This window comes from Ricinus communis, chromosome 7 (genome assembly GCF_019578655.1).
Source record: "Ricinus communis isolate WT05 ecotype wild-type chromosome 7, ASM1957865v1, whole genome shotgun sequence".
In the NCBI taxonomy this organism is placed as follows: domain Eukaryota; kingdom Viridiplantae; phylum Streptophyta; class Magnoliopsida; order Malpighiales; family Euphorbiaceae; genus Ricinus; species Ricinus communis.
Window position 1 is genome coordinate 26,805,202 of NC_063262.1, and position 10,991 is coordinate 26,816,192.

The 10,991-nt window shown below is 34.9% G+C and overlaps 2 protein-coding genes across 6 annotated transcripts; one reads left to right on the forward strand and one right to left on the reverse strand.

Annotated features, from left to right (window-relative positions):
* The first annotated feature begins 1,776 nt into the window (after positions 1-1,776).
* LOC8282597 (transcription factor bHLH90) lies at positions 1,777-5,089 on the forward strand. 4 transcript variants are annotated; one of them, XM_048376322.1, is made up of 9 exons: positions 1,777-1,973; positions 2,111-2,307; positions 2,385-2,561; positions 2,672-2,756; positions 3,033-3,101; positions 3,198-3,743; positions 3,845-4,078; positions 4,193-4,369; positions 4,464-4,658. In XM_048376322.1, the coding sequence occupies exons 2-9, from the start codon at positions 2,192-2,194 to the stop codon at positions 4,479-4,481; spliced, it is 1,422 nt and encodes a 473-aa protein (XP_048232279.1). In that variant the 5' UTR covers positions 1,777-1,973; positions 2,111-2,191; the 3' UTR covers positions 4,482-4,658. The 4 variants fall into 4 exon arrangements, with proteins under 4 accessions (XP_048232279.1, XP_048232278.1, XP_048232277.1 ...); XM_048376321.1 differs by lacking the exon at positions 4,464-4,658 and adding an exon at positions 4,665-5,089 and having other exon boundaries at positions 1,783-1,973; positions 2,199-2,307; XM_048376320.1 differs by lacking the exon at positions 4,464-4,658 and adding an exon at positions 4,665-5,089 and having other exon boundaries at positions 1,784-1,973.
* A 100-nt stretch (positions 5,090-5,189) lies between these two features.
* LOC8282598 (proline-rich receptor-like protein kinase PERK13) lies at positions 5,190-9,956 on the reverse strand. Of its 2 annotated transcripts, XM_015723111.3 has the most exons (9): positions 8,012-9,956; positions 7,413-7,868; positions 7,230-7,310; positions 6,971-7,041; positions 6,761-6,837; positions 6,414-6,561; positions 6,074-6,235; positions 5,694-5,973; positions 5,190-5,514 (listed from the first exon to the last, which is right to left on the reverse strand). In XM_015723111.3, the coding sequence occupies exons 1-9, from the start codon at positions 8,880-8,882 to the stop codon at positions 5,507-5,509; spliced, it is 2,154 nt and encodes a 717-aa protein (XP_015578597.1). In that variant the 5' UTR covers positions 8,883-9,956; the 3' UTR covers positions 5,190-5,506. The 2 variants fall into 2 exon arrangements, with proteins under 2 accessions (XP_015578597.1, XP_002525373.1); XM_002525327.4 differs by having other exon boundaries at positions 5,190-5,973.
* Positions 9,957-10,991: the final 1,035 nt, after the last annotated feature.

A 10,991-nucleotide genomic window follows, 5' to 3' on the forward strand; every position in this document is an offset into this window, starting at 1 on the left:
TCTTATTCAGCCAAGCCTATATATATATATATATATACCCATATTCTTTCTTTCTTTCTTGAACCCAATAAAAGAGAGACATAAACAAATAAGTATTCGCTGTTTATATTGATAGCAGGGTCTGAAAATCTGACATTGAATATCTGTGATGATAATGGTCCAAAATTTAGATACAATTTATAAAATAAAATAAAATAAAAAACTTCCTTGCAAATCCCAAATGTAAGAAATTAAAAAAAAAGAAAAAGGTTTTAGGTTGCAACTTGGGAAAACGACGAATGACTAAACTATTACATTTCAAGCAATTAAAAGATCTAAATGTTCTCGTGAGCCAATAACTCGTAGCTCAAAACATATACCCTAGCCAAACTTAATAATGCCCTCTATATTTTCACAATGCTATCCAACCCTAATGACTCTCTTATGCGTACGCCCTAGGGACGTAAATGAATCAAATCAAGCCGAATTTTCATAAATTTTGGGTTCGATATAATTTACATGAATTCCGACTGAATTTGAATTTAAAATAATAAATTTAAGTTAAACTTGAGCTTAGTAACAATAGATTTGTTGATATTTTTGAATATTCTACCTGATCGAATTCTAATGAAACGAATTTAAATAATAATATATGAGTTTAGAATTTAATTTTACTACTCGTATTGAGTTCGCATTTGAACTTACGGCTACTCGTTACCCAAATCCGATATGTTAAATCTTATTATATTTTATTTTATCTTTATTATTTAAAAATTCTACTAAGTATATGCTTGAGTTGTATTAATATATTTAATATTTAATGTTGATTATTTATATTTAGTTAGTTTATATTCTGTATTTTTTTTATTAATATATTTTAGAATTTAATTATTATAAACGGGTGCTCATTCTCTAAATATTTATATAAACGGATAAGATACTCATTCTCTATATAAATATGTATAAAATATCTTTAATAGCTATTTAATTTAAACTATTTCTATCCGGATTTAGAATGGATTCAAGTAACAAAAGTGATTTTTTAAATAGATTTAGAACGAATTTAAGTATTTTTTAATCGAGTTCGGATTAAATATTCTTAAAGGCAAGAATTTATCCGATGGAATTTCTACTTGAGCCTAGCTTACAAATATACTGAAAAGAAATAAGTCAATTTATAAACCAAGTATTAGCTTTGGGTTTTTGACACTGGCAATATACTGACTCCCCCTTCTTTCTTTTCATGTTTCTTAGCTTTCTTCTTCTTTATTTCTTTATTTTTTTTCTTAACAAGTTTACTGGGCTTTCCATGCTTTCTTGATTGAGAAAATTTGTTATTTAGAATTCGATTTCTGAAATAATAGAATACATTACGCTTTCACCAAAAGAAAGTTGGGAATATATATATAAAACTGTCTGTTTGTCCTTATGATTGTACTGTACAGTGAAAAGCATACACTTATGCTGTAAGTACCGTGCAAATATTCCTTTTTACCTAATATGCTTCCTTTTCATTTCCCAACTCAAACCCTTTTCAATCAAATCATATTTTCTAAATCTAATTACGAAATAAGCACTTGAATTTCACCCCATACTATTAAAATCCAACTACCTATAACAATATTTCAGAGTTAGCTTAATTAATTCCTATTAACATATAATTAACCTGTTTTTCCTGTCTTCAGATATGACTGGTCAAGTTATGCGCATTGTATTGACTACGGTTTGAGAGTTTGATTAGTGATTAAAACAAGAGAGAGAGAGTGGGGACTGGGAAATGAAAACATTCCATTACACCCAAATGATGATTAGTGATTAAAAAGGTGAAGGTGCAGTTATGGGCTGCTTTCATTAATAAAGGAATATAATAACAGCTTTTAAACCATTAGATGGAAGTTCTGTTAACAACAACAATAATGATGATTTTCTTTGTCAGTCAAATAAAAAACAAAAACTGACTCTGCGCTTCCCTGCCCTCTCTGTCTATTTTGCAGGTATCAGATTCCACACTGTCACAGATTTGCTTACTGATTGGAATGATTCTCTTTTACCCTTCCCTTATTTAATAAAAATAACTGTAACAGAGTTTGTTATCCTTGTTCTCGTAATCGATTTTAATAATTTCTTGTAGAAAAAGCATACAGTTTTTATATGTAAAAGAAGACGAGAAAGTTTGTTTGCATCTGATTTTACAACGTGGGGTGGCTTTGTTATGAAAGGAGGGAACATGAAAGGATTAGAGAGAGCACTGGAATTGCTTAGACCCTTTGTTGACTCTAAAGCTTGGGACTACTCTGTTGTTTGGAAACTGGGTGATGATCCTTCAAGGTGCATTTTCAGTGAACACCCATTTGTTTTCTCAGTTCAGTATTTTGGATTTCTTACATTATTGATCGATTTTGTAGGTATATTGAGTGGATGGGTTGCTGTTGTAGTGGTGGTGGTGGTAAAGTAAAGATGGAAAGAGGAGAAGACAAATATTCTGTTTCTCTTTGTAGAGATGTGTATTTTAAGCATCCAATTAGCACCAAGGCTTGTGAGGCTCTTGCTGGTTACCCTTCTTCTATGCCTTTATATTCTGGGTACTATTTATCTCTCTCTCTCTCAATCCGTTAATTTGTTAATTTTACTATATATTTGGTTTGATGATCTTAAGCTTCTTATCGTAAAATGTGATATGTGGAACTGGAAGCAGGATTCATGGAGAGATGGTAACTTCAACTCAATCAAAATGGATTACCCATGCCAATGCCTCCTCGGATTCTAATTCCTATCCTGTGAGTTCTTCAAATCCTCTCCATTTTTTATCTAATGAATGATTTCAAATGGGTATTTAATTATTTTATGCCATTGGTTGTTGATTTTAGAAACTGAACCTTTCTGATAAAAGAAAAATAGAACTGAAGGCATACAGTAGTTAGAAAGTTTGATGAAAACCATATATGCAGTAGTCTTCATTCTTTGATATGGGCTTGAGATTGGTCATCTATGGAGAATACTGTTTTATAATCCACAGGACTAGCTTAATCTTAAAAAAGACATTAATTTGGCAGGTGCCGATTGGAACTAGAGTTTTGATCCCAGTATTTGGGGGACTTATTGAACTCTTTGCAGCCAGACATGTAAGGCTTACATTCTTGCCATTTTACTAATTTTTCATACTAAGATTAAGGTTATCCACTTCTAGCCGATGAAAGAGCTGCTCATTATTTTCTCAGATTGCAAAGGATCAGAAGATTATAGACTATGTTACAGCCCATTTTAATGTTCTAAAACAAGAGGCTATGATTTCACATGGCTACCCCAGCTTCAGTGAGTGCTGTATTGATACATTTCGTGAGCAGAACTTCCAAAACTTGACTTCTCCAAGCCATTTGCTAGGTTTAATTCCTCGAACACATGTTATTTACCCATTATACCAACCCAATACCCATTCCAGCCTTGAAGGATCTTCCAGTGGTTCCAATCCTTCAAATGAGCATCCACCGTTTGATTCGCATTCTGGTTACTTATTAGAGAATGGACTTCTGAAGCAGACAATTGAAAAGTCCTCTGGGCCTAGAAAGTCAAAGAATGATGAGAACTTAATGAAGCAAAAAGCAGGACTGTTTCTGGACCGTAACAAGAAGAAAATTTCCAAAGCTATCCAGAAGTCTGAAAGAGATAATTTCCCATCGAAGAATCTTGTAACAGAGAGGAATAGAAGAAACAGGATCAAAGATGGGCTTTACACTCTACGTGCTCTAGTCCCCAAGATAACTAAGGTTCAAATAATTCTGTGTCAGATAGTCATTATTTATTTTTTGCTCCACTTCACTGAGCAATTATGTGCTGCCCTTCTAAACTTTTTTCAATTCATGAATAGATGGATATAGCGTCTATTCTTGGAGATGCAATCGAGTACATTGGTGAGTTGCAGAAGGAAAAGAAGAAACTTGAGGATGAGCTCGAGGGCATTGAGGAGGAAGAATGCGAAAAGAGCAATGCACAATTACCTTTGAAGTTGGAGCAATTACATGAAGGCAGAAAACCTCTGCCTCCTGTTGAGATTGACAACAATGAAGATTCCTCTGGTTTTGGCGAAAAAGAAAAGATTGAGGTATAAATTTTTCTCTTGTTTAAGCACATGGATCCTTTATATTACTGCCATATATGTAAATCAAAAGGATGAGCCTTCCTTTTTTTTCTTTTTTTGCTTTTATTATTTTTTCAGGTACAGATAGAAGTAAACCAGATTGGCAAAAGAGAATTCTTGATTAAGCTCTTTTGTGAGAAGAAGCGAGGAGGGTTTGGAAGGTTGATGGACGCTATATATTCATTGGGGCTTCAAGTTGTTGATGCTAATATGACAACATTTAATGGAAAGGTTCTGAACATTCTCAAGGTTGAGGTGAGACTTATATAGTGAATCCTAAAATAATTTTGAATCATTCTGTGGGTCTAGGTTCCCTGGAAGTTATAGTTGATATTTAACACAATATCAGGTGCAACAAGATACATAAGAAACTTACTATGTGAAGACAAGAATGAGATAATTGAGATCCCTCCAATGCAAAAGACTTTCCTGCACCAATCTACCATCCCAGAAAAATGATCCTGCACCTGCAGACACCCTTTCTTCTTTTCTGCTATATTTTTTTGTTGAATTTTTTATCATACATACTAAGTTATCTGTCTTCTGCAAGACAAATATGAAGGACATTCAACCAAAGAAACTAAAGGAATCATTGCTCAAGCTGAGAGGGTAGGCAATTCAGACAGCGGACAGTCCAAACAGCAATGTAGGAGGAGCAGAGAGTACTTCTCTTCCAGAAAATGAAGAGTAAAACTAGGAAAGATGTCGGCTCCTCCATTCATCTAATACAATGGACTTGTAGCAATCTACTCCTACAGTTCTAGATCCATATATAATGTCTAGTTGTAAATGTTAGACAAAAAATCTTGGAGTAGCTGAAACAGAAATTTGTTTCCTCTTCATCTTTGCGTTTCTGAGGGCAGATTTTCCTCAAGAGGGATCTTTGTAAATGACCTTTCTTACTTGACTTTCATTCAAGAAAAAGAAAAAAAGAAGATTACAAAAGACTCATTGCAGAGATACTTTGGAAGTTTATATTCCTCTAATTTTTTCTATCCTATTCAATCTAAGCATTTGATCTTTTTCTGCAGGACGTTCCATTTCTTCACCTGACAACTTTCATATCTTAAACATATATTTCAATAGTTATGTAATAAATAATATGAATTTATAACAAATCAAAAGGAGTGCAAACATTAAAAGGAAAGGAAGACCAAAGAAAAAAAGTGGAAACTAATTTAAATAAATTTTTGCACTTGCTTGAACTTTACATAATTAATCAGTAGCTTTTCACAAGAAATTATATGCACTCAAAACTGAATCCATCTTTGTTCTAGTATCAATTACAATAAGACAATCTGCTGCTGGTTATAGTGACACCACAAGGAAGATAATAAATACATAAATTCTGGAGCAAAACTCACTTTACACTTCACAAGCTCGAAACTCCAGTCATTCGTCTGTGGAAATGAAACAATGTAGTCAAATCTCAGTAGAATAGATTAGAGAAAAGGAGAAAAAGGACCAAGTTTAAATGCAAGTTCTTTCAGTTACAGTCTTCTGTGGTGCTGCTGCATATGTAACATAACATCTGAGCACATCATCCACATTTACATATTCTGGCGGCTGCCTAAGTTACCTTGACCCCCTCCATATCTCTTCTCCCCATCATCTCTCATGGCTTGAGTTTCTAACTCTTCAGTAGTGAAATTCGAAATAGGCGGTCCACGAGATACTTCCCTTGAGGTGTATTCTCCGCTCATTGTGTCGAATTCTGAACTTTCAGCACTGCTAAAAGCCATCCTTCTGAATTTAATAATATCCTGATTGTACTGACCAGAATCATATGCGGTGCTTTGGCCATACTTGACACCATTAGAGATATCACACATGTCATCACTGTCCAATGCTCTCACCACCTGGAAAAGAGAACTGTATTTGTTCATTTTGATCCTCTAACTGTATAGAACCTTGATAATATTGGCTGGAAAAAGAAAATGAAGTTTTTTCAATTATCACCTGCACCATTCTAGGCCGCTTTGGGGCAGAATGGCGGACACAAGCTGCTGCTGTTTCTATCATCCTGATTACTTCACTCTCCACATAATGCTTTTCAAGCCTAAGATCAACTATGTTACTGAGATCACCAGTTTCCATGGCACGAATGAGCTGTGGACGAGCCTGCAATTATCATGTTTGAAAGGATTTAGTTATATCATGACAGACGAGAAAACTAAACAAGCAACTTCTTTGCAGGCACTGTAGCTAGAGAAAAATATTTTGATCTCATTCTTCCTAACACTAAGACTGCGAAAAGAAATGGAATTCTATATATGTTTTGTATAATAATTACTCTTACCCATTCAACCAAACTTTCATCCCCTAATGGTTGTGTTGAATCAACAGGTTTGCGTCCGGTTATAAGCTCTAGAAGTACAACTCCAAATGAATACACATCAGACCTATCTGTCAATTTGCCGCTCGATGCATACTCTGGAGCCAGGTACCTGAAAACCAAATTGGAAATCAAATAAAGAGCCTAATAACTAATGAGTTACTGTCTTATTATTGTTATTATTTCGATCAACGCTAGCTATAGGCCAAAGAACTAGGAAAAGGGCTTGAAAATGTGAAAAATAAGCAAGTCTTAAGCACAAGAGCTTCAGTCTGAATAGAGGTTGGATATCGCATACAATCTAAACCTACCCAAATGTCCCCATGACTCGAGTTGAAACGTGGGTCTGAGTCGTATCATTTAGTCTGGCAAGACCAAAATCCGCAACCTGGAATTAGAGCAGATAACAAATCATGATGCAGGACTTAATATTCGTAGTTACAAAAGCCATATCTTGATCAGTAGCAGGGGAAGATGATGAAATCTATAAAAAGAAGAAGAGAAAAACTGCAAAGTCTTGCCTGTGCTTCAAAGTTGTCATCCAACAGAATGTTTGCTGACTTGATGTCTCTGTGAATAATTTTTGGATTACCTACAAATGGATCATATAAAAAGAAGAATTGAATCAGCTCTCTTGGGTTAGAAATAGTACATTAATTGGATATGCTTTCATCATCCTACAGACAAGTTTACCAATCCGAAGTGCAAGAAAAGAGAGATAATCACTATTAAATTAAAGAACACAACTAAAAGAGATACATAAGAGAATAGAATACTTACAGTCTTCATGTAAATATGCCAAACCCTTTGCAGAACCTATGGCAATTTTGAGTCTTTGAGGCCAATCCAGTACTGGTGTTCCTGGCAGAGATCAGCATTTCACAAGCATATATAAGAACAAACCTTTTAGTGAGCAGATGAAAGAACTAGAATAAATTAAAGAAAAGTAAAAAATCACCTTACCATGCAAATGATGCTCAAGTGTGTTATTTGGAAGAAATTCATAGAGAAGCAAGCGCTCACGGTCACTGATACAGTAACCAACTAAAGAGACCAAATGGCGATGATGAACCCGGCTAATAATCTCAACTTCAGCTTTAAATTCGCGTTCACCCTGTCCGCTTCCTGCCTTAAGCTGCTTGACAGCTACAATTTTCCCATCAGAAGTTTGCCCCTTGAAAACACATCCAAACCCACCTTCACCAACAATGTTGTGACGAGAAAATCCATCTGTCATTTCCATCACCTCTTCATAGCTGAAATGCGTCTTACCACCACCTATCACACCTGACTCTCCATTGAACTGTTGACTCCCCCCAAAGCTATCCGGCGACTGGGAAGGTAATTGTGAACCATAGGAGAAATTCATCGGGCCGGAGAAACCTGCACCATGTGGTGGTTGTCCGTAGTAATAACCATCTGCATCAGAAAAATTAAAATAATGTGGTACTATTATTAGGTTAATAAACCGAGTGCCTGTCTAGCAGTGCAGAAGAGCTCAGCCCGTTTCCCTTAAAAAATTTCCGAAGTTATTAATTGACAAATGGGCACAGATATATTACCTGTTTGCACAGTAAAATTTTTGGGAGGCATGTAATGCGGAGCATAATAGTCATTTTTTTTCTTTCTCTTCTTCAAAACAAAAAACATTGCGACTACTGCAATGAGTACAACACCCGCAACCACTGCACCTGCAACAGCCTTGGTTGATGAACTATCAGACGAATCATTTCCATTTCCAGCTGCGATGGTAGTCGAGTTTCTAAGTCCTGTAGTAGAGGCTGAACTACCAGTCGACGAGCCACCGGAGGCTGATTGTTTTGGTGCTGATGCTGCTCTCGATGGAGTTGTGCTCGAGTTTGATGATATAGGCTGCGTATTGGAAACAGGAGATGATGGAGCGACAGATTCTCTTGTTGGAGGTGGTGATTGTACCCCACCTGCTGCACCAGATGGAGGAACAAACTCAAGAGACGGTGGTGTTGCTTCCGAGTCTGAAGGAGGAGGAGGTGATGATTGGCCCGATACGGGCGGGGATTCATTCTTTGCAGGAGTGGGTGGTGGAGAATGTGGTGTTGCTTTTGGAGAAGGAGATAAGGGTGGTGGCGGTGAGGCTGCAGTACTTGATGAGGGTGGTGGACTACTAGGAGGTGGATCAGAATTTGAAGGTGGTGGTGATGATGGTGGAGGTTCAGATGGAGGTGGAGAGTTTGGTGGAGGAGGTGATTGTCCTGTTGGGGGTGGTGGTGAATTACTATCACTTTCAGCAGGTGGTGGAGCTAATAAAAGGGTTTCAGACAACGGATCAGGTGATGGCGGCGGCGGCGACTTGCCATCATTTGATGGAGGTGAATTGGCCGAAGGAGGTGTATTGATGAGAGGCGGAAGTGGAATAATAAATATAGAACTCGGCGACTCCGCCGAGCCTGACATTTCCTTTACAAGACGATCTTTTAATGTATTCAATTTGTTCTTGGATTTTCACAAACCTTTCTCGAGTAAATCAATCATTAAAAGAACAAAAGAAGCATTCAACCCCTTAAACAAGCAAATTCCCCTTTACTGTGTTCCGTAGAAACCATCAAAATCTTGGAACCAACCCAAGAAGGATCAAGAATCCTGAATTAGACACTAAACCAATCTTGATACCAACCAAAAAAATGAAGAATCTTCAATTAAAACGCAGAACCATTCTTGGATCAAGAATCATGAGTAATGTATTAGACCCAAAAAATAAAAACAATCTTGAAACCAACCTAAAAGAAAAATCAAGAATCAAGAAATGGAGAGGGAGGGACAAATTAAGATTTGTAGACACAAAATAAAACATCAGAAAAATGATGGAAATGGTAATGCGTCTCTGAAGAATAGAACAACAACAAATAAATTGTGTCTCAAATGCTTTTTCAAATTAAGACCAATTGTATAAACGCAGTGATGTTGTTGTTAATGATGAACATCTTCTGTCTCCCCTCCCTTTCTTCTTTGTATTACTATTATTATTACTTGTAGGCACGATTTTCCGTTACTCCTAACTGTCTGCTTCCCTCGTTTTTCCTTTTTTTAAATATATAGTATCTCTTTCTACCTTAACTCTCGGCTTACCGCGAAAGTCTAAAGCGCGGGAACTAGTTGCGTTTTCAGTTAAAGGCCCAACTACCTTCTTACAAGAAAAAAAAAAAAGAATTTCTGTTAGGCCCAATCCAATAACAGGTACTACAGCATAAATCCATTTAAAATGTAATTATCTGACTATGTTCTAAATTTATTTAGAAGTTTAATTTTATTATTATATCTGTCTTAAATTTAATTATCCTAACTTTTCCATTATATCTTATACTTATAATTTTATAGGTATTAACTGAATAATGAGTACCTTATCCACTAAAACTCAGTTTATATAAATAAATCTGAATAAAAAAATAAATTCTTACTTAATAAACTCATATAATATATTATTATTAATTAAATTAAAAGATAAAAAATTAAATTATAGAAATAACCTATTATAAACACCCAAAAAAAACTAATGGATATAAATAATTAATAAAATCTGAATCAATTAAATAAAGATTAAAGTATAAATAATTATATACCTGCTAGACATTAATATAAAATTCAAATTTTGTGCGCATTTAGATGTCAAAATGTAAATTCGAATCCATTTCAAATTCAATGATATATTTTTTAAATCCATCGTATTAAGCTTCACTATCCAAAAAAATATTATCTATAATTCAAAGCCTTAATTAAACTATAACAGTTACATATTTATACTCTTCAGGCTCTTGGATATTTACGATGCTCTGAGATCGCACGTGAACAATTTTTAATTGAAACCTTAGAAGGCTACAAAATACAAATAAATAATGATTCAAACTAATGAAAAGAATATAGAAAATGAAAACACAAGATTTATGTCACCGTCATTAGATTACACCTACAAGTTGATTAGAATTTTCCAAGGATTTATCTCTCTTGTGTCTTCTTCAATGAATGTTTTAAGATCTTTAATTCACACACGCAACAGTACAAGTCAAAATCAAAATCCCATAACATCCATGCGAAGAAAGAAAAGAACTCCAATTCACTTTAACAATGGCGGTGGATTGGCTTCTGAATATTAATAACGGTTTAGTAATGGCAGTAGAAATTCCTAATTTTCCTTAGCCATTGGATCAATCAACTTTCTTTTAAAAGAAAATAAAAAATCTGAATATATAAAATGAATTTACATACAAGAGAAATATCTTAGTAAGTTTACTGTCCTCCAAATACAGGAGGAGGCGTGATTTTCCTTAAGTTTTTAGCTAAGGATTTTAAATATTAAAAAAATCGATTATAAATTTAGATTTACACAACTGTTTAAAAAAATTTAATTTAAAATTAATAAGAACTGTAGCGATTAAGAGTTTTAAAAGCGGTTACTAAACACGTTAATATAGTTGCTCGAACCGGTTGCTGGTTAGCCATAAATAAGCATTAGAGATTTGTGCGGAAAGGTCTATCGGATTAGCTGCCACTTGAGTTATATTTATACAC

Coding starts and splice junctions, on each gene's coding strand:
- LOC8282597 (XM_048376320.1), top strand. CDS start 2,192: ATGAAAGGAGGGAACATGAAAGGATTAGAGAGAGCACTGGAATTGCTT. Junction 2,757..3,032: donor CGGATTCTAATTCCTATCCT/GTGAGTTCTTCA, acceptor TTAATTTGGCAG/GTGCCGATTGGAACTAGAGT. Junction 3,102..3,197: donor AACTCTTTGCAGCCAGACAT/GTAAGGCTTACA, acceptor TTATTTTCTCAG/ATTGCAAAGGATCAGAAGAT.
- LOC8282598 (XM_002525327.4), bottom strand. CDS start 8,882: ATGTCAGGCTCGGCGGAGTCGCCGAGTTCTATATTTATTATTCCACTT. Junction 7,311..7,412: donor ACTTGAGCATCATTTGCATG/GTAAGGTGATTT, acceptor GATCTCTGCCAG/GAACACCAGTACTGGATTGG. Junction 6,838..6,970: donor ATGACAACTTTGAAGCACAG/GCAAGACTTTGC, acceptor CTCTAATTCCAG/GTTGCGGATTTTGGTCTTGC.